The sequence below is a fragment of the Bactrocera tryoni genome, unplaced genomic scaffold (assembly GCF_016617805.1).
Source record: "Bactrocera tryoni isolate S06 unplaced genomic scaffold, CSIRO_BtryS06_freeze2 scaffold_517, whole genome shotgun sequence".
In the NCBI taxonomy this organism is placed as follows: Eukaryota; Metazoa; Arthropoda; class Insecta; order Diptera; family Tephritidae; genus Bactrocera; species Bactrocera tryoni.
The window spans coordinates 704131-727520 of record NW_024396204.1 but is presented as its reverse complement, the minus strand read 5'-3'; the positions used below and the strand labels follow the sequence as shown (position 1 = coordinate 727520).

General features: G+C 33.4%; 2 protein-coding genes across 30 annotated transcripts; both read right to left on the bottom strand.

Moving 5' to 3' along the window:
- Positions 1 to 2695: 2695 nt before the first annotated feature.
- On the bottom strand, positions 2696 to 3792 carry LOC120781274. Of its 4 annotated transcripts, none has more exons than XM_040113465.1 (4): positions 3705 to 3792; positions 3221 to 3485; positions 3065 to 3159; positions 2857 to 3002 (listed from the first exon to the last, which is right to left on the bottom strand). In XM_040113465.1, exons 2-4 carry the CDS (start codon positions 3475 to 3477, stop codon positions 2857 to 2859), a joined length of 498 nt encoding a protein of 165 aa, XP_039969399.1. In that variant the 5' UTR covers positions 3478 to 3485; positions 3705 to 3792. The 4 variants fall into 4 exon arrangements, with proteins under 4 accessions (XP_039969402.1, XP_039969399.1, XP_039969400.1 ...); XM_040113466.1 differs by having other exon boundaries at positions 3633 to 3724; XM_040113467.1 differs by lacking the exon at positions 3705 to 3792 and adding an exon at positions 3637 to 3681.
- A 2432-nt stretch (positions 3793 to 6224) lies between these two features.
- LOC120781265 lies at positions 6225 to 23185 on the bottom strand. 26 transcript variants are annotated; one of them, XM_040113431.1, is made up of 12 exons: positions 23092 to 23185; positions 15162 to 15722; positions 14891 to 14998; positions 13992 to 14161; positions 13018 to 13161; positions 12754 to 12880; positions 11869 to 11889; positions 10914 to 11230; positions 8329 to 8583; positions 7861 to 7953; positions 7197 to 7352; positions 6991 to 7128 (listed from the first exon to the last, which is right to left on the bottom strand). In XM_040113431.1, the coding sequence occupies exons 2-12, from the start codon at positions 15364 to 15366 to the stop codon at positions 6991 to 6993; spliced, it is 1734 nt and encodes a 577-aa protein (XP_039969365.1). In that variant the 5' UTR covers positions 15367 to 15722; positions 23092 to 23185. The 26 variants fall into 26 exon arrangements, 23 of the variants coding, with proteins under 23 accessions (XP_039969359.1, XP_039969377.1, XP_039969374.1 ...); XM_040113426.1 differs by having other exon boundaries at positions 15162 to 15726; positions 23092 to 23183; XM_040113424.1 differs by having other exon boundaries at positions 15162 to 15726; positions 22985 to 23161.
- Between the last annotated feature and the right edge of the window lie 205 nt (positions 23186 to 23390).

Here is a 23390-nt window from a genome sequence, read left to right as displayed (position 1 = left end):
TGTTTGCTCATAGTTTATGATTTTTGTAGACTAATTGGTTTGGCTTTTATCGGTTTTGTTTTGGTACCTATGCCATTAAGAAAATTGCGATTATCTCAGAAATGAATGAAATGATTTTCACGTACCTATGTATTTAGTTACCATTTATGGCAGCTTCAATGGCTTAATTATTTAAAAGTACATTTTGGTGTCCAAAAAGTTAAACAGCTTGAACTTGGTCACTAACGAAACTGTACGTCATGTCTAACAACCAAATTTAAAAAACATTTTGTAATATATTTGTTTTTTAGATGTTTAGTTAGCACCCTTTAACCTGAGTTTTTTGAATCCTCTATTTAAAAACTTATTATTGAAACATGAATAAATATCTTGTTAAAAATTGATAGTAAAATTATTATTTTTATTTATAGCACCCGAAACAAAATTCAATTTAGCTAGTCTTTTTACTCAACATAATTCTAGGAACTCACTTTCTGCTATGCACTGAGGCCTGCCTGCCATTGACACTGAGTCATATTAAAGGTTTGTCAATAATAACGTTTCAGCCGTTAAGTTTCCTGATCAACGAAGGCAATCCACGTCAAAAGAAAGAGTAATACCGAAACACATTAGTAATACTTAAAAAATGAATACTCTGCTCTTCTTCTGAATATTTGTCATTGTCTTTATTTTCATTTTCATTTCCATCTTCTTGTTTTTACTTACCTTTTCCGTTGTGATTGCATGCAGTTGGTAGATGTATTTGGAACTTGACTGTTACTCAGTGTTTGTCTGTCGCGTCGTTATCACATCTGGCCATGAATGCACGTTTATATTTCATATATTCATATACATATACTTAATATACATAGCATGGTAATTTATATGTATATAGTAAAAATGTACAAAAGTGCGATATTTTGCTTCTTTTGAAAGTATTTGTTGGCTTGTCTTCATCCGCAGTAATCTTTACAGCGCTTGCACCACCAACAATAACCAAACTTGGCGTTTAGTGTCCGATTATGTGGAATACATGTAGTGCCTACATTCGTACATACATACATATGTACATTTATAATTTCTTATTTGTTCTTGTGTTACTTTTTCAGTTTTCCTCCCCTCCATTTTGGTTTTTCAATAACATTTCTCTACTTCGTATAAATATATGCATGAATGTACATATATGTATATGCACTTATATAATGTGATTTTTTGTGCAACGCGTATTTTTTTTATTTCTTTGTTGACTCCGCAATGAGGAATTTGTGTACCGCCTTGTCGCCTGGCCGTTGTCAGTGGCAATTTTATGGACATTTAAAAGACGGTGTCTCAGACTGGAACAACAATTGTAATTTATAAATGCATGCGGTCTTGATTGAGTAATGAATGCCAACAACGGGTGTGTCATGATCCGTGTGTGCCGAACGTTTAGAAAATAATCACTTTTCGATATATTCAAAATGCACGTTTGTTTGTTTACATACACACATACATATGTACATACATAATATATTTGTATATATGTATATATACATATTGATGATAAAAAATGTTATTGGTAGGTCTATTATACATAATGCACTTCAAACTACTTATATTAAATAATATATAAATCGTTTTGAGAAGCTTTATTATTTCGAAAGATATTGTAAATAAAATTTAAATCAAAAGATTTAAGAACAGAACTTGTTAGTCGGATATATGAGCATAAGTATGTACATACAATTTAATTAAATGTACATTCAAATATTTAAGTGTCGTGGCAGCATCCGCGTCTAAAAAAATATAATAGAACAACCAATTTCATAAGGTGATCTAATAATTTCCTAAAGAACATTTAATAGTTACTTCGTCCTCCATTGCCTTCTGCGGCATGAAATAATAAGAATTAATAACGTCATGGTCTCAAACTCGGTTTGAAACACATGGATAATGCAGAAAACACCTTTGCACTGCGCAATTCACATAACACGACACCTGCGAGAAGCAATTATTGTTACGTGTATGTGCATATTTAGATACTTCAAACATAAACATGCATTACAACTCCATTCTTAACATTTCCAAATTACGTACACCTGTGAGCTGCGGAAGCGCCTACGATTAAGCCCTACTTAAATATATATGAATATATACTATGTATTATATCTCGAGTACAGTTTAAAAGTTTGACACCTAAATCTAGCCGATATAGATATACATACACATATATATAAATTAATAGGACGATAAAAAGAATTGTAAGTCAGTTAGATAGCTTGATTTAATACACAGTTATGCTAACACTTGATAATATTTCCTAGTCTTTTATATCCGAAGTGCATATTATGTAGTTTTTTCCCTTCGTTCTTCTAATCACAGTAACATACACGAGTTTTATAATTTTTGACCGACCAGCCAATTGCCGTGTAGGAATGATCTTTGTAGTAGCTCAGTATCGGTGTCAAAATCATGGTAGTGTATGAAGTTACATTAAGAATCTAAGAAAGGCAGTGAAAATGAACGTTTTTAACAATAATTTGTTGTGATTAGGCAAACTATGTTTACAAGGGTAAGAGTGGATTTCGTATACCATTATAAACTGGTAACCGAGCTGTGCAATTAGAACAAGAGTTACAATTTATAAAACAGTTCAGAACTTAAAACGAAATGAATTCACCAAATTATTTTTCCCATTATGGGAATCATACGAAAAAAGAAATAAAACTAATGAGACTTCAATTATAAAGGTTTATGTAAGCATTCGGTACACTAACAAGGCTTTGTTCTTGTATTAATTTCTAATTTGCCTCTCTTAATACACATAGTTGTGTAATTTTTACAATATTTAAAAGTAAATGTTTTTGGTTTATTTTTCTTTAGCATACATCTTTATTTTTAATTCTCAGCGGTACGTTTGGCAGGGTCTTTCATCAGAGTAAAGTCATGAAGAACACCATTTAAAGAACCTTGTTGATGTTTGATTGGTGGAAAAAACTCCCATCCTTCTTCCTTTGATAGTTTTTTCACAGCACCTGCTATACCTTTATACACAAATTATATATATGCATTTTACAAAATTTTTAAAACATATTCATTTCCTTACCAAGAAACAGACCAGCAACGAGGCCGGCAACATGATTCCGTCTCCATGCACCGTACACAGCACCAGCGGCGAAACCGCCAATAACATAATTCAATCTGAAATTAAAAGTATGTTAATATTTGGTGTATTAGTTTAATTTAAGAGGTCTGCTATTACTTGTCATCCTTGCCGCGTACATTCGTCGCAACCAAAGTTGACAATGTGAACGCAGTTGCCATGCCCATCATTGGACCTGTGTTGTATGCAAATCGCGCTAATGTTGGTAGGTATCCTTGTGGTTTGGATAACATTAATACATCGAAAGTTGACCATGCAAGTCCGGTGCCAATGGCATATTTATTTGTGGCCACTATTTTTCCAAATGCATCCTGTCCATCAGGATGATCGTAATATTGTGATTTCAGGATCGACATTGTAAATGCTTAAAAAAACGCATAAAAAGTATATACTAATATTGAATATGTTTTATAATAATTATTGGAATATTTTAATATACATTATGGTTTGAAATAAGTATTTTTAAAACTGAAAACCATGCCATTAAAAGGAAACGACAATGTTTTTATACTTGCATTAGTGTAGATATTTTCGACTACATTTTTTAATTTGATATTCTCATTTTTAAACACAATTTACTCACAATTTTACGTAATTTCCTTTCGAAAACAGTTGTAGCCGCACAAAGAATATTTTGACAAACAATCAGATGTTATTAACTAGAGAGTAGTGTGGCCACATATTTTAAACATTTATTTTTTAATATATTAATAAAAATAATGTATGAAATAAAATATAATAAAAGAATAACAAAATACGTAAATATATTGATGAACTTTCTAAAACTAGAGATAAAATGGTTCAAATTATTATAATTAAAAGAAAGTAAACATTAATTTTGAACAAAAGGTTTATGTCTGACTTAATTAAACTGTTGCTTCCCTTTACTTCAGACTTATAGCGTGCCAATAGTGCATACATTGTTTACGCAGCGGAAAAGTAAGCAAGTGATTTGACAGTGTGCACTTACGCTGTCAACTGATACGATCAATCCTATGAGAGTACACTGTAAATGAATACTCGCCACCGCTTCTAGCGTCCACATCTCCGTCCGTATACGGGTATATTCGCGAAAACTGGATTTTGTCCGTAGAAAGGAGTCAGCTGATTGCTCTCTTACAACACAGGGTTGCCAATAATAATATATTGTACTATATTTTGCAAAGGTGGACTAATTTTTATAACTTAATTATGGTTCTGATACTTTCCATTATGAAAAACAAACTGAAAAGCTAGATGTGTGCAAAACCATTTATACAAGTAGAGCAATGACAACATTGCTCAAATGTGATCAAGAGTGAATATCAACAACCACTTTGTAACTACGGTGGGGCAGCATGTCGGTGACTAAATGAAGCATAATACGGAGGGCGACGGATTGTCAATGCGTAATCTACCGGCAAAGCATTTGGTAGACCAACTCTCAACTTTTTGCATACGGCAACGTATTCAATTGACATTCGATTCACTCGTGAGAAATAATTGGTGGCAATAACGCTGCATCTACACAGCCAATGTAAATTGGCTAACAATCTGTGAAATACATTGCCATTTATGTTGACAACGCTCTTATGGATTTGATCTAATAAAATAACCACTATCGTGCATGTTTTGAGCTCCTAAACAGTTTAAAATTTGTATGAGGACGACAAAATTTTATTTTGGTACTTTTTTCCACAAATGTATTTTTTGAAAAAAATTTCATATAATAATTGTTGCATAATTAATTAAATATATATGAGCAATGATATTTACATACGCTAACACATACATGTAAATGTATGTATTTATGTAATTACTATTTTTCATGCTTCACGTTTTGAATGAAAACCACTCTGTCAAAGCACCAAAACAACAGTAAATTGCTATCAATGAATGGTATGAAACATATTGAGACATTAATTGCTAAACATTAGCAACGTGCAGTCTCCAAGGCAACATTGCCAGCAATCCAGATTTGTAACAATTTTAAATAATATTGGTCCGTTTTATGTCTTATATTTCTACTATTTTCCAATTGGATCGAAAGTTATGTTACTGAATCCGTTGATAAGAACAAAATACAGAATACTTGCAACATTATGAATAATTTAAAGCTAATTGCTGTCTGACCACTTGGACTAAAGTCCCCTCACTCTGTGGCTTCTCTCTGAACCTCACAATGCTTCTGATTTCATTTTTTCATTACGAAAAGTTGCATACATATCTGGTCGTCAAGAAGCCTTCAATAGTTGCTATTCTTGCAATCGGCTAAAAGATGTTTAATCGTCTCATCCTCCTCTACCTACTAGCATATCTGCTTAGTAGACAATGACCGGTTAGTATTCCTACTAGAGTTCTCACCTTTGCCTGTTTGTCGAGCAAGTCTGGGATTGGTTTCACCGAGACTCGGCTATGTATCGGCATATATAATATGTCAAGTGGCAATTCCATTGGATTTCGAAAACGTGGGGTGATTGAAAGAAAAGGGAACTTTTTAATTATCATCGAATGCCTCAGTAGGGGCAGTAAGTGTAAGATTGTATTTGGCACCTGGCTTGGCGCCAAAAGGCTCAGAGATGCACAGATCTTTAAGGCGCTCAGTATGCCCTTAGGCTAGGTGTTATTGAAAGCTCCTTCTATGTATGTCTTGCAAGGCTACTTTTATCTTGCTACTGCGACCCCCTTTCAAAATTACAATTTTATATCATCCTGGTCATTTATACATATGTATATAACAGTATAACTATCTATGTATATTCATATCTGAGTATACAAAATGGTAACTGTGTAAACAATTTACTTAATAGAGGTATAAGTAAGTCAATCGGTAACTTTTCCCCCTGTATTGAGTTGGAGTGATCAAATACAGCAAAAAGTATTTGCATTCCCCTGTGCCTAATGGAATATAAAATTTTAACAATTGAAATTCAAATTGCATGCGAATGCGACGTTTAAACATTTCTCACGTGACCTTAATTATTATTAAATAGTTAGGCAAATTTAGAGATTTATTCTTAATTGGAACTTTCGTCAACTCGATCTAAATTTGTAAAAAAGCCTTTATCTGAAGAATTTTATTTACTCACCATTTGATCTCATTGCAAAATTAAATGAATAACTATTATTTTTATTTTACTAATTGTATTCTATTTCAATTCGGGGTCTTTTACAAACAATTATATATACATACATACATATGCATGTTCTCTTGACAAATCACTAGCTAAATAAATTTATGTTGTTACATACATAAATATACATATATAAATTTTTTAAATAAACAGTTATAATGAAAACATTTTCTAACTTAGTTTAGGAAATGTGAGCATCAATGTGACAATTTAGTTAATTTTGATTTTTTGGCATACTAAATATTTTGAGCACACATGTACACATTTATGTACATAAGAATACGAGCAAAAGTGGATAAACAAGAAAAGCGTTAGAATTTAATGGATAAAATAATATAATGGATATTCAAATTGAAATCAATATTAAAAGAATTTCCATACAACGGAAGTACATGATTTTATTTTTGTTTACGACAAATATACAATTAACAAATATAATCAGAGTCTAGAAATATTCATGCATGGCGTAAACTTCTCGGTCTTGGAAAACAATTTCAGTTCAAAGTTCATTAAAACTCTAAATCGATACGACTTAGAAAATACTATAAATGTATAATTCATTCATAGAGATTACCATAATTTTATTGAAATTTATCTAAGTATTAATGTATATTATTAATTGCCGAATATATTTGCGGAACATTGAGAAGATCTTGGTTCATGTCATTTGAAGAAGTTTTGACCGAAATCCAATTTACTTATAACATTTTGTCAATTGAATTTAGTAAAGTTCATATTAATTTCTTTATATAATTTCTATTTTTCGTCAGCACCAATTATTTCGATATCATCCGCCAGGGGACTTTCGATTTCCGGTTGATTTTCCACATAATTATTTTCATGACTTGTATCCAAATTGATTAGCGATAATGTCATCTTACTACTCAACACCACCTGAAGAATACATCAAAATAAAAGTATAATTAAATGGTCCTTTACACTAATCTTTTTCCACTATTTACCGCTGGCTCCTCTGGTGACCCATTCAACTCTTTGTCATAAACTTCCTCTGTTTTTATTTCCGAATCGGTAACCAATATTTGTGACTCGTGCGCCAAAGCACCTTCCAAGTAGATGGATTGCGGTTCAGGCGCCTGACTTTCGTTATTACCATTGGACTAAACAATTTTAACAGAAAGAAGTTGCTTTATTGCAATTAAAATAAATTTCAACACTATGGAAAGTATGCCATCATTTAAAAGTAAAAACTCTAATATGTGTAAATTATATGCATGGCCTGTGTCAGTCGATGCACATATTTAATAAAAGCAGATTTACTTAATTTCGTATCTGAAGTTGAAATCTCTTTAAAATAATAATAGCAAAAATTGATGAACAGCTTAAGGAGCTAGGCCAGCATTAACGAGGCCTCCATTTTATGAAAAATCATTTTCCTTAACCTTAAAATATTGAGGCTTTTAGACTGGCTTAACCCCTTACAATGCACACTGGGTTTTGTGTTGAATTAAGATAGATTCTTATAATTAAATGAGTGAACCATGAACAAGAACCATTCAATTAAATGGATATCGGGTAATTGGAAGAGTTGTGCAAAGTTTATGATGACTCGGGAGATTCAGTACGAGCCTATTTGTAATTGCATTCGCGGTAGCCTGGTGCACTTACATGCTCATGGTGCGAAAAGAAAACAGGTGTTGGAGGGCGGCCTGTCCACTTTTGGCCACTCTCACAACTTGCTGTCACCTCCATTCCAAGAACCTAAACAATATTGAAAGATTAGAAGATATTACAAAATATAAAAATTATGAAAATTTCTTTTTAAAATAACTATCAATGCTATCTATAATAACATTTAGATCTAACTTTTTAACAAATAGTTGTTAGTTGTTTTTTATTGAGATTTTTTTCGATTACAAGTCTCTGTAAAATTTATTTAATGTGCATTTATAATTTGAGGCTCTTGTAAACAAGCGGAAATCAAAAAATGCCAAATATCAATTCCCTTTCTATAAAGTCTTTGTGAATTTTGCATGCATACATAATATAATACATGTATAATTGTTATGTATATGTACATTTCAATAGTTTCAAAATATGTTGGTCTGTTTTTAAAGTTTATAATCAAATACTTACCGCCACTGATCGATCAGCACTGCCTTCCCTTTTCATTCGTTGTTGGATGTTCTTTTGTTCAGCATCGCTTGTGGTTTTACTAATAGGACTCTGAACTTCATGTTTATGTTCTCTATCTACATTCGAGGGAGTTTCACTATTCGCCAGATTTCGCTCGTTTGTATCTTTATAACCTCCATGCTCATGTTCCTGCTCAGATTTCGTATGCCCATTGGAAATGTCTCCAAAGTTCGATGTCGGATTTTCGCTTGATTTCTGAGTTGATTAAGGTATGTAAAAATGTTAAAGCTTATACTCGTATACTGTATTTGCACATACATATTGTAAAAGTTTTGTATTTTAAAAGACTCAGATAATTGCAACAAAACCAATCAAAATGCAGCGGTTATTTAGCTATATTTTATATAAAAATTTATATGTATGTACCATACCTACAAATATGGTTTAATGTTTAGTGAAGAACATGCTATACTCCAGTTACATAAATTATATTAAAAACACAAAATGAGTAATAAATAAATGACCAACACAACACGCATTCAAAATTAAACAGTTAGTATGGAAGTAAGAACAACTTAAATAATATTTAAGATAATTAAAAAATGATTTTGAGCTTCAAAACAATTGGTTAGAGTAAATATAAATAGATTTTGATATTCGTAGCAGGTAATTTGAGTACGAATTTAGTGAAAACGGTCATGAAATAAATTTACATATGTGAGCGGGGCTAACCTTAGGTGTATCTGAAGTCGCATTATTCTCTCGTAATTTTATTTGCTCATCGGCAGCATCAATTAAACCTTGAATTGCTGTTACAACTACTCGTTTTTTCACGTGTAAATGTGTTTTTGTTTGAGTAGTGAATTTATTTCAATTTTGTCGAGTTTTTATGGTTTTATTTTTTTAACAGAGTTCGAACACGTGTATCATATGGAAAGAATAATGAAAAAGAAAGGATTGGTATTTAATTTTTGCTGAAGAGAACATTTTATAAATGTACTTATACCTATGTATATGTGTTGAAAGTGAATTAATGAAGTAATATGACTGAAAGAAATTGCAATTTTGAATGATTCGTGGTGAGAAGAGATGAGATTTTTCGCCGGTAATAGCCCAAATATGGTATAGAGACAGAAGTATATCATAGTAATTTAGTTATGGAATAATTTCGAAAACATACCACATGTAAGTAATGCAAAAAAATCATTTAAAATATGTCCTCTTCTTGATTGGTTCCTTTACCAAATTAGATTTTATAAATACTTTTCTGAAACTAATTACGAATGATTTAAATTACGATATACATATACTTTTTTAATATTTGGAAGTTAGTAGTGTTTATGGAAACATGCATTTACACAAACAATTTAAGTTGTATGGCATGCCTAGGGGTCATGGGAAGTTGGAGTATAGGACGCACAGCTTCATCGTACTCGTATACCAATGAGGGACCGCAAGATAAAACATTCGAGGGAGAGCGGCTTAGCGCCACTTAGTACTATAGAAACGCAAACTCTGTTATACAATTTTAACTGATTTTCGTCCAATATGTAATATGGATTATTTTCAATAACGCCTTTCACTTTGTTAATTACTTCTTGTTTGATTCAGTAGGTGCTGCACAATTTTGGAGCCAATGGGTTGCGTCGTAGGCAATTTGAAATTGAATTGTAGAATTTATGCATTAGACAAACAATTTACATATGTATATGTATGTATCTATTTGCTAGTACTTAGGTTGGTGGTGTGTTGGCGTTAGAGCTGACTTTCAGATGATTTTCGTTCTTAATTTGATTCGTTGTGAATATTCTAATTCATTTTACTCTTTATAAATTGTATGGCGATCATCTTGAAATGAACATATGAATAAAAATAATATAATAAAACATATTTTTAATGAAGTCTATTATGAACACAAAAAGCTACAAATTATTGATTCAATTAACTTCGATATTTAGATAATATTTATAAAAATTAATTTCTTATAAATATACTTAAAAAATTACAACAAAAATGAACTTGCAAAAACTTGGCAAAATACTTGCTGAAGTTGTATTTTTTGTTGTATAACTGTACTACATATAATATATACCATATGTTAACTAATTCCGTCGAAATATTCTTTTTCTGCTCTAGTAATGCACCATCTATTGAAATAAAGTCGATAATTCTGTTAAACGGAATTATCTATGCTCTTAACCTTCAATGTATATTATGTTATATACTTTTTTGTGGAATTTGTTTAAACATTTTTTTTTATCACATTTATGTACATATGTACAGCAGGCGGAAATAAGTGAAATTTTGAAAGATATAGAAATTTGTAAGTCTTGTAATTAAATCTTAAACACTTATTTTGATAAAAAATACCAACTTCAGCGTATATTTATTGTATTAAATTTGTCCCTAGCAGAACAATAAATTGAAGATATAATGCAATTTGACTTGAACCGCTTGTTCATTGTTATTCATTGATAAGTATGTACTATAAGTTTGCATTAATGAACTTTGCTTATGGAAACGTCTACAGTTTGCAATAAATGAGTTTGTATGTATGTATATGTTTTGGGGAGCGTCTATCTAACCTTAGCTTCGTATTGGTCTGAGTTCATTTCTGCGATCAATTTTGCCATCGCCTTTTCGGTATCCTCAAGTTTTTTACGCAATTTCTCAATTTCCATCAATTGTTCAGTTTCCTTGCTGTATCCGGCAGCCAAGCTTCCCCCAGCGCCAGTGCCAGCACCACCAAAAGTGCTGGGTATGCCATGAGTGTGCTGCTTCAGCTGCGTCGAAAGAATGGATGCCGCCGTGGCAGTAGCCAAACTGGCATTGTAAAGCTCGCTGCCACTTGCAACACCGCCGCCGCCACCACCACTGCTGATTTTTTCATATGGTTTTGACCCTAGAATGTTATTGGTTTCGGTATTTTGTTTCAGTGGATTAATAGACAACACACTCCACTTTTAAATTCTAGTTTCTTATAATACACATTGCTTAATTCTGTTACTTAATAAAATTATGAGTACATTCAAAATGGTATGACGATAAAATCTACGTACATAATTGCGCAAAGTAAATAAAAGCGTTAACGGGATAAGTTGTGTATGTAACCGGATGTTTAATTTTATAGTAAAATGGAATAAGGTGGCTTAAGTTATGGTATGTAAATATATGGGTGTCTGTGTTATTACAACATCATAATACTTTACAACAACAAAAGTCGGATATTAGCTTAAGCTTAATGGGCTTTGGTGTGAATAAATAATAATAATGAAAAGTTAAAAAGTCTTGTGCCCTTTGCAGTTATGAGTTAATATCTATCAGTTTTACAGTGCTTTCTAAAGAAATCGCAATAAATCGTTCATGAGTAAAAGTATGCTTTTAAGTACACAGTCAGAAAAGTAGGACATATTTTAAAATGATTGATATAAAAACTAGAAAAAAAAAATACTTTCAACCAAAATGTAATCACGTTTTATAGGTATGCGTGTGTAATGTTCATTAAAATATACTCGCATTGTTTTGAAAACATTTGCTTACTTGCTTGATGTTCGCGCCACCCTGATTTATAATTTTAGATGAAGATAAACGAAGTAAGTTACGATTGAGTATATATTTAAAAAAAATTACATATTTTTATACTTATAGATATATGTATATCTTCTAAAACTAAAATAATGTATGGAATAAACCTACGATGAAAAATACTTACATACATAGTACATAAACGAATGCGAATATGTGATTGAAATATTTTAACTTTAACCATCAGATGTATTTTTATACCCATGGTATGAAAAAGTAAAACGTTCCACTTAATGACAGATGCCGTCGCTTAGCTATTTCACTTTTGACCAAGAATTATGATTTTTTAAATAGAAAATTTCATTTATTAAGTTATTCCATTTTATAATTTCATTAAAATCACAACGAACATTTAAAAACAGAGAAGTAGAGTCTGGGATTAGTACCCAAATACAAGAGCTTGTATATTCAAAAAATTTTAGTTTCTTTGTTTATCAAATTAAATAAGTTGGTCTATATCACGTTGGTATGGCAGGACTTAAACTGTGGTAACGTTTACTTTATCAACATTTAAACACAAGTATTTCCTTTTTAGTGCGAACTTTACTTAAAAAAATTACAAATTTTAATATAGATATGTATGTTTTTACGATCCCTTCTATTTTCAATAACAATATTAGAATGGACCGACTCAAACAAGTACACAATATAGAGCTAAGGTTATATCTTTTTACATTGCTACAAAACCCCGTTAGATGAACCAATAATATTGGGAGAAAATGTACATATGGTTTTCTTTACGCACCTACACATAATTGTTTCAATGATTGGATAGCATTGATTTAGAAACAATACCTCAGAGTTTAAATTACTTATCAAAATATGGATATGTTAACTCACCTAGTTTAGAATTATGCGCTTCGTCAACTTGTCTGCCATTTTCTTGACCAAAGACTTCTTTTCTAAAGTCGGGGTTGGTAGGCATGGGTCCATAAGGTGCATTCGGCGTTGACCGCTTGAACACTATCTGCGAAGTAACAATAAGAAAATCAATTACTAAGCCATTTTCTGGAGATTTCTGGAATTTTGAAAATTTGAAGACTATATAGAAGACAACTATTGTTGCCTAAGACTAAAAAAATGTATCTAAATTAATTTGTTTACCTTCATAATCGTGTAACCGAAGAAGACTATTATCCCAATTGTATAAAGTGGCATTATGAAGCCCATACTATTACCAGCGCGGGCCTGCGGTTGATGCATAGATCCGGCGCCCATGGGTGGGCGCATTCCGGGAATAGGGCCAGGCTGTAAAGTGAAATGTATAACAACTTGGAATCCATGGATGTATGTAAAAATATTTCTTTATTATAATTATATTGGGTCCATTGAATGTAAGAGTTCAGTATGTGACTGCGAGAGCATTAAAACATTAATGATATCCGTTACATTCATACCACAAAAACCCACATGTGAACAAATTTATTATTAAATTTGGCTGCGTGTTCCTAATGTAAATGCAGAATTTATGCATGAACCAAAACAAGTCGAAATTATCTTCGTAGAGAAAAGCGAAAGTTATAGGTAGAGCGAAAAATGCGGGTTTTTTTTGACCATGAAATTCTTAATTTCTACTCAAAGTTCATTATCGCTATATGTATGTATGTACATACACGAACATCGGTAGTATGGTACACTAGCGGAATTATGTATATATGCTATACGTGTTATTCATCTCTACATATGTAACTATTATTACATATATGTATATGTATAGTATATATGCTTTTGTTAATGAAAATTTAAATTGTTTTATGTTTATACCCAGACCATTTAAAGCGAATTGGTTGAATAAGTTACGGGGTACATAAATGGGGACTCTGACTAATTCCAGAGTGCGGTAAAGGGAAACTTACTAAATCGAGAAATATTTTTATAATTATACTAGGGGATCCGGCCACGCGTTGCCGTGGTATACATTTTATACTATTCAATACAGTGACACGTACTTTTTATACATATATATATAATAATTTTTATATATAATACTAAATGAAGAGTATCGGAAATTATGAGTATTGCGTTATGAGATTTAAAGGTCGGGACGTCAGTTTAAGCCGTCTACATGTTATACTCACCCGGCCATCAACGACACGTGGCGGTGGATTGCTGGCTGATCCTTTGCGCTCCAAAATTGGCACTGTCGGTGTAGTTGCAGGAATGGCACGACCCCGTTCACGCATCGCTTGATAGATGGATTCGGGATGTAAATGTGCTGGACGCTCCTGCCGTAAACCTGGATTAGAATCTATTGTTATATGATGATTACCAATAAATCTACATTTCTAAAACTTGAGTTAGTGTTGCTACGAAACAACAAATAAAACATCGTTAAGGTGAAAAAGGTATACATTTTTCAAAAATAAGCTTTACATAAAATCCATATCTAAGGGGCCTGAAGATAATTTATTAGATGAAAACATTCTTGATATTTGGACCGATAAGGAGAAAGTGTCAAGGTGCAAATGCAGACACAAATCGATTAAAGTTTGCTACAAAGCTACTAAGGATATCATGACGGTCTGCTTATCAATGAAGTCATTGTTTGAATGTTATGAATCAAATTCGTAACTAGATTTTTAATTTAGAACAGCATTAGTATGCATTATTTTTTGCGATTTCCTTTTCTTCCGATAATATTACTTTCGCTAGAACTAACAATCGTAGCAGATGAAACATAGTGAAACAACTTGTACGCGCGGGTTAGTGGATACCACTTTTACATAACGTATTTTTGGTCCTCAAATAATATTAAACACATTTCGGTTATGCAAACTAACTTTTATTAGTAGTTAATAAATTTAAAGACGATTAAATATGTACAAAATAAGTAATTTCGAGAGGGTCGATCGGTTTTAAGTATTTTGGTGTTAGGCCGAATTTCATGTAAATAAAGATATAATGATGCATTTTTTTAAAGGTTTAGTAGTGTCAGCAACACAATTTGATTTAAATGTGTAAACATGTGAAAACATACTCATCTCTCCGGTATATAAATTCAGTTGCTTGCGATACAATTGTGGACCGATTTCTGTTGGAGTTTCATTCAGAAATTTATCTCTGTCAATAACAACATCACAACAACCTTAATATTGATACACAACACAGCACGCACAATTTTACAACAGATATACGTTTTCCATACAAAAGAAAAAATGTGAAAAATAATATACCGATTATTATAAATTGAAATAATGAAAAGAAAACTGGCAAATATTGTGCATTTGAGTAATTTTTGGCCTACTTACCTCCCGGTCCAAGTTGATCCTTTAAATTTCCACTTTTCGCGGGCACGTTGCTACCGAACATCATCGGGTAGAATACCTTCGGCCAAAGTATTGCAATGCAACCAACTACGGTCACAATTATGACGGCTGTTTTTTTAGGACTCAGTCCATCTTGCATTTGGAAAAGATGACTGGATTGCCTCCGCTGTGAACGCGTTTGTTGCATTTTTGCTTTATTGGTTTTTCGATATTTACGGCCTTTATTATGTGCTATATATTCTGAATATATTTGTGTGCATACGTATGTACATATGTATAAAAAATATTCCGATTTCTCCACAGGTATTGCAAATATGTATGAACATATATTCTAGTGGTTCTGAATTCAGCTTTTAAATATTTTTCAAATTTGTTATTGTGTATATTTTCTCATTTATTTACAAGTATTTTTTATTATTCGTTGAGTAGTTATATGTAGTTATACTATTTATGTTTTCGGTTTTTCGATTTTTTTGGTTGCACCCGCTTGATAAAAGTAGTTCCCATTAAATCTGTTTATTTGTGAATTTTATTTTGTCATTTCTATCTGAAAAAAATACGTTTTAATGATTTGTTCGTTATTTGATGTCTTTCCGGTTGCCCGAATAAGTCACAGTTTGTTAACTATTTCTGAGCACTGCATATTTGCAACATTGTAAAAAAATAATAAGTAGATTTAGTTTGGAACTTGTATAATATTTCAAATATACACATGAATGCATATATACATAAGATAAATGTGCTTCAACTAGAATATTTTGTTGTAAAGTAAAAAAAAACAAATTATGATAAATAATTTGTAAATAAGGGTGCTGATAATAACAACTGAATTTGAGAAACCGTGATATAAGTATACATTTACAATTAATTAATTAGTAAAAATATTAAATTTATGGCATTCAACTTCACCATTAATTAATAAAAGCATTTATTTTTTCACTTTATCTGTACAACATACACTTTAGTGGCCTCACTGCCACGGCCTTGACTTGAACCCACGGCCAAATCGGTTTAAGTAATACAGTCAACAGCTGTAATAACCGGAACCTAATCGGGTAGTCTGTTTATGTATTATGTATTTATGTAATTATTAAATGTACAAATGCAACGCCCTGAAGACAACTTTATATGTAAATCTATCCACCTTTAAGTTCTAACATTAACTTGCTCCAACGTATAAAACCACTTTTCACCTGTAAATGGTGGATGCATTTACGCAAAGCGTTATCAAATTTGATGTATTGTATATGCAGTATTCACGTTATTTTCTTCATATTAATAAATATATTTATGTATATAGTATGCGCGCTGTACATACATATGTATACTTGATTCACTTCATTTCTACTTTTATATTAAATGCATAATGTATGTATGTACATATGTACTATGCATGTAGTATTCATTTAAATGTGTTATTACATAAAATTTTGCGATCCGCACTGCGTTTTGTGACTAAATACAAATTTGCCCGTAATTATTTATTTTTAGCTCACATCTTGAGCATTTCAAATTTAAAAATTTTTAGTATCTTCGGTATTTTTTCCACAACGAGCCAAAATTTACACATATATATATATATGTATTTGTTTTCCAAGATAAATACTATTAAACTTAATCAAATTATTATTAGATAAATAATGTGATTTTATCGTTGTTTCAATTGAAATTTTATTTTAAATGAACATTTCTCAATTTAATAATATACCGCTTTATTTAAACGTATTCCATCACTTTATACATGCACATATGTATGTATATATGCACAGACATTATTTGTATGTTTTTGGAACCTTACAGTAAAGTCGATGCTCACGTTCGATCTAGTCAAGTAGAACTCGGAGACTACTTGGATGGCGAAATTTCGTCTTCGAAGTGAAAACTTTTAGACTATCACCACAACCACTATCAAAGCCGCACTCACTGTGCAAATGTGTGTGCGTGCATACTTTCGCATATGTATACCAATGTTCCAATCATCGTTTCCACCAGGCACAATCCATCTTTTTTTTAGTCAATGACGTCTATTGCATTCGCGTCTGTGAGTAATATTTTTATGAAAATTGTCGTTCATTGTCTAGTGTGTATTTCCCGAACTCTAACAATTTGTTGTTTGAACTGAATACACAGAGGCGTTTTCATAAACACATCATACCAGTTTTCACTTAACACATTTTCTCTCACGATTTTCCTCTGTTCACTTTGCCACTCAATATATTTTTCTTCTTCAATTTATGAATAATTTGCACTACTGCTTTTCTCTTCTCAATATGTTTTTTTTTGGATGTAGAGACATAAGAAAACATTAAAACCTTTGTTTACATTATCAATCTCGGAAATAAGAAATCGAAGAAACTTATTAAGCATTGAGCTTGATATGTATGTATGTATCAATTTTAGAGTCTATACATATGTACATTTTTACACATGCGACAGAAAAAGTTATAACACTTTTCCATATACATATATACATACATATGTACATACATACATACATATACATATAAAATTTTAATCTAATTTCTTTACTATTTCGACACAATTTTTTATCATAATATGTCATATGTTTTTAAATTTGTATACCCATTTCGTATGGTGATCCAAAGGTGACTTGATATCACGGGAAGCTCTCTATTTTCTAATACTATATTGTTATTCTAAAGCGACATGTTGACACAGAGTAAAAAGTTTTGTTCACCTAATGGGTTTTTTAACAGGTAAAACTTTTCGAGACAGTTATATGGTATGAATATCGATGCTGAAATAAATAACCAGGATGGTGAGATGAATTGAATTCAGTCTGTCACGTGTTCCTTGGCACAATTGCTGTTGAGCGAATCGTCCCACAAATTAACACTTACCGATCCAAACGGGGTTAGATCGCCGAAAGAACAGCCCTTGGTCGGATGAAATCCGAGTCAATTCCGGTGCGTAGAACCGGCTGTGCGCTAATGAGCGCGACACCTTACGCCATGCCGATCCCGGGGATCCCCGAATAAGGGATCTCAATTTGGAGATTCGGCGAATGGTAAACCAACATAAGCGGACGAAATGCATAGAGCACCTGAAGTCCTGTAACCTCTCCACCGGAGTGAGTAAGCTTTGGGCTACTGTCAAAGCTCTGTCTAACCCGAAGAGACAAGACGACCGAGTTGAAGTTCAATTCAATGGTCATGCCTCTTCGACCCGGGAAGAAGTGCGCGAGCTATTTTAGCCGGCAATTTACACTGCACCCTTCGGTAGATAAAGCTAAACGATGTGTTAACCGACGGCTGCGCAAAATGCCAAACGAAGGCGCGCCACTTACTTTCACCGATGAGGAGGTTCAGGGTGCCATCAAAAAAGCTAAATCATCTAAATCCATTGGCCCTGATGGAATCAACATGCTAATGCTAAAGCATCTAGGCTCGACGGGAGTAGGATATCTCACCAAGGTCCTCAATCTGTCGCTGACCATTCTTCAAATACCCGATGTGTGGAAAGTCGGAAGAGTGGTCCCACTACTGAAACCTGGGAAACCCGCCAACAAAGGGGAATCTTATCGACCGATAACTCTCCTCTCCCCAGTAGTGAAGACACTTGAGGCCTTGCTACTCCCGGCCTTCACTCACCACCTGAGCCAAGCCAACCACCAGCATGGATTCCGAAAAGTGCACAGCACCACCACAGCACTTAGCGTCATAAACGCCCAGATAGTTCGTGGCCTCAACCAGAAACCACCCTGCGAAAGAACGATCCTCGTAGCGTTGGAATTGTCAAAAGCGTTTGACACGGTCAATCACACAACGCTACTGCAGGACATCGAAACAACTACGCTCCCTCCAGGGCTAAAGAGGTGGACCATGAACTATCTGAGCGGTCGCCAGTCATCCGTACTATTTCGAGGTAAAACATCTAAACTGAGAAGAATTAAACAGGGGGTTCCGCAGGGTGGTGTCCTCTCTCCACTACTGTTTAACTTCTACATCTCGAAACTCCCACAACCACCAGAAGGAGTTTCCATAACCTCGTACGCTGATGACTGCACGATATTGGAGTCGGGCAATGGAATCGATGGCATGTGTTCGAAGGTAAACAGCTACCTCTCCGACCTTTCTCGTTTCCTCACTGCACGAAATCTCACACTTTCCCCCACCAAATCCACAGCGACCATATTCACCAACTCGACGAAGGAGTATAGACTTGAGCTTAACATTGCAGTCGACGGCGTCAAAATTCCGATTGTCAACAATCCTAAGATTTTAGGTGTAACATTCGACAGTCTATGCTCCTTCTCTCCTCATACGACCGCGATTATTGCCAAAGTACAGAGCCGCAACAAAATCCTCAAGTCGCTAGCCAGCAGCACATGGGGAAAAGACAAAGAAACGTTGTTGGCAACATACAAGGCAATCGGCCGGCCGGTCCTCAATTACGCAGCCCCCATATGGTCGCCTGGATGCAGTGGTACGCAGATGAGGAAACTACAGACCTGTCAGAACACTGCACTCCGGACCACTACAGGACGCCTTTTGATGTCTCCCATTGAACACCTACACAGTGAGACGCTTATGCTCCCAGTTAAGGAGCATAATAAACTCCTCTCCAGGCAGTTCCTGCTGGGATGCTTTCGCAGAAATCACCCTGCAGTCATCTGCTTGGAGCGGAACCGCTCCTAGGAGCATCAAAAGGTCATTCCTGGATTACGTCGACGACGTCGTACAGTACGCCGACCGGACTTCGGACGCAACTAACTTCAGACAGGTACTGACCGCCATTCACAGCGGAGCCATTAACACCTTCACCGACTCCCTTCCCGTGAATGGCGTTCTTGGAGTTAAACCACCACCCATCGCAGACGAAGAGCTCCAGCTGCCGCGAGAAACGCGTGTGACCCTTGCGCAACTTCGTTCTGGATACTGTAGCAGGTTAAACTCCTACTTATCCAGAATAGACCCTGACATACTCGATGTATGTCCTGCATGCAACGAGTCTCCGCATGATACTGACCACCTCTTTGCATGCCCCACAAACCCCACCCATCTAACACCCTTCTCCCTTTGGTCCGACCCCGTCGAAACAGCACGTTTCTTGGGCCTACCGTTAGATGACATCGACGACAACACAAATGACATTTACCATCCCAACGGGGATTAGATTTCCGTTAAAACAACAACAACAACAGCGAATCGTCCCATGTCATTTAGTAGGTTCATTAGGAAAAATGTATGCACCTTTTTACAACTCTTATTTAGAAATTTGTATTAGTTAGAGTGATTATAAATAAAAGGTTTTCCAATAAGAGTTATATGATGTCTTAAAAAAACTCTTGTTTATTTAATGTGAAGTAAAATCGAAACAATTAAGTTCTGAATATAACTTCATTCAAATGGCCTCCACGAGTTCTTTTGCAGGAACTAATTCGCTGAACCCAATTTTAAAGTACTTTTTCCATTAAATCAATTCGTATGTCATGAATACCACGTTCAATATTCACTTTTAAAACTTGAAGAGAGTCTGGTTTATTGCTAAATACCAATAACTTGAAACAACTCAACAAGAAGAAGCCAAATGGTGTTAAATCACTACTTCTTAGAGGCCATTCAATGTCACAATTTCTTGAAATAATCGAATCTCCAAACAAAATCGGTTGTTGTACGTGCTGGGTGGCACATATAGCCTCGTCTTCAGGGAACCAGATATTGTCAAGATCAACTTCTTCCAATTGCGACAATAAAAAGTTGGTTATCACCGACAGTAAAAGTGTCAACAGCTTCATTTCGAAAGAAATACGGACCAATGATTCCACCAGACTAAAACCACACCAAAATGTCAATTAATTTAGGTGTATGTAGTAGTTGTTCATGAATAATTTGTGGATTTTCTTCGCACAGCACCGCACCGCACCACACCGATGAAAGTGAGTCTCATCCGAGAAGATGATTTTCTTAGAAAAATCGTTATCGTTTTCAGGTTCTTCCAAACTTAAATCAGGAAATTCTTGACGTTTAATGTGATCCACTTACTTCAGTCTGTACGCACGAAATCTTTTTTTAACAATTCGACGAATAGGACGAACCGGTAAACGACTAAGACTATTGATAGTCTTTAGACAATTTTTAATGCAACCAAAATTATTGCAAAAAAAATCTAAATTTTTTGAAGCCTTATTTTCATGGCTTATATTCAAATTTCCTTAAGATCGTATATTATCTAGAATAAAAAAAACTCTCTCGAGTGAAAGAAAAAGTTCTCTCTCGAGTTTCAGATATAAATTGTGCGCGGTCAGGATCTTTTACGGCAATTCCAATGTAAGCGACCACACAACTTACGGGAAAGCCCATAAGTCCAAGTCAGTTCGTGGAAACAACATCCTGAGTACTATTGGAGAATTGAAGATATTGGTAAAGCATATGAACGGAATCAGATAACGCCCAAAAAACGACGTTATTCGGAAATCTAAAACAAACCAAGTAAGAAAGGGCTAAGTTTTATAGTCTCACAAAGTTGGGGAAATACCTTCAGGTGTTAAGGAATGTTATTATTAAAAAATGCTGAGAAAGAATTCAAAATTCATTATTCGACGAAATCGTGAATGAATTACAATTCAGTTTAATTGTTAGTTTTATTATCAGCTTCAAATTTTCAATCTTTTGTTAAAAATGTATATAGAGAGATTGTGACCAAGGTCTAGACCTACACCATTCAGCGCTTAGCGCTGCAGTTACACGATCCAGAACTTGCTATCAATTTGATCACACAAACTAATTGCCTAAACTGATTTATATTGACAGTCGTAACGTTCTGCTCTTAAGCTATATGAAAATCGATTGAAATATTTTTCTTTTGTATCAATCCACGAATGTAACGATTTTAAACTATGCGATCAACTATTTAAAAAAAACGACAAAAGAAGTTAGCTGGAAAGTCGGAAATCAAGATAAAGGGTATATTGGGGGCAAAGAAAGGTTTGGGCTTTAAAACATAGTATTTTAAATCAATTTTAATAAACGGATAAGTCACACACTGGATGTTTGAAGATCTATTTTTGGCAATATTATATAAACATTTATAGGCTCTCACAACAAAAGTGCTCTCCGAGGTTCATTATGATCCCTAATGCGTATGTATGTTATTTATATTCGGGCTAGGCAGAAGGCCGCCAACGCCGATATACATTTATGATATAAATTTTGTAATATTATTATAGATTTTTACTTATTTGTGTTTATTAAAAATAAATCACATATTATACATACATATATGTACATACATATGTAGATGGAAAAAATGTTCATAACTCAATTATAATTTGAAAAATGTTGGAAAGCATTTTTTATTATAGTTAATATAGAAAAAGGAATCACGCGAAAAAACAAACAAAGAAAAATCGTTAAAAATCCTACATATGTATTTGTTGTTTAAGATGTCGCAACGCTCGTTTTCCTCTTAATTGTAAACAATCTAACCTTTTCAACGATGAGTGTGTTAAGTGAATTCCCATTTCTAGTATTATGTCTTCAATATGTAACACCATTTGATACTTTATTTATTTATGGTTTTGAACAGCGGAATTAGCTATGTGTATTTAAAAACTACTAGAGTATATCATATGTCATAAACTACTACAGCGTACATACATACATGCATACTTATGTTATACTTGTACTTATACTTGAAGAATGGCTTAAACTTTCTTTGTACATCTCTTAGATTTTATATAACTTTTTTTATATGGAATATACTAATGAACCGAAGGTCAATATTCTCACTCAAATACATAAATATGTACGGAACAGTGATATTTGTGTATACTTCCAACACACTTTTGACACTCGGAAACTGCTACAATTAACCGCTATAAAAATTCCATCGTTTATAAACATTCATATGTACTTTCAATAATATGAAATAGTTTTATCAAATCGTTCACCTTTAATAAAAGGAACAACGCCGACAAAAACTTTTGCCACTTACAAAAATGCCGTTAACACATCTACTAATATTATAAAAATCAATAATGGTAGGTATTGACGCCTAATAAACATGGTTGCCAAGTTTCATACAAAAATTTGAATTTGAAGGGAAAAAAGCTAAGAAGAGAAAATGGATAGAAAATATATAAATTTTTATCTTTGTTAATTACAAACTGTTAAAATTATTGTATTTTATAAAAATATTATGTTATCTGTACGATAAAATGATTTTTAATAAATTTTGGCCTTATTTTTA

Excerpts from the sequence above, each read along its gene's own strand:
- LOC120781274 (XM_040113465.1), bottom strand. The coding sequence starts at position 3,477 with ATGTCGATCCTGAAATCACAATATTACGATCATCCTGATGGACAGGAT. Across the intron at positions 3,160-3,220 it reads GTACGCGGCAAGGATGACAA|ATTGAATTATGTTATTGGCG; the intron begins GTAATAGCAGAC and ends TTTTAATTTCAG. Across the intron at positions 3,003-3,064 it reads CGTTGCTGGTCTGTTTCTTG|GTATAGCAGGTGCTGTGAAA; the intron begins GTAAGGAAATGA and ends TTGTGTATAAAG.
- LOC120781265 (XM_040113431.1), bottom strand. The coding sequence starts at position 15,366 with ATGCAACAAACGCGTTCACAGCGGAGGCAATCCAGTCATCTTTTCCAA. Across the intron at positions 12,881-13,017 it reads TCGGTTACACGATTATGAAG|ATAGTGTTCAAGCGGTCAAC; the intron begins GTAAACAAATTA and ends GTTACTTCGCAG. Across the intron at positions 7,353-7,860 it reads TCTTTTCGCACCATGAGCAT|TCCAATGGTAATAACGAAAG; the intron begins GTAAGTGCACCA and ends AAAATTGTTTAG.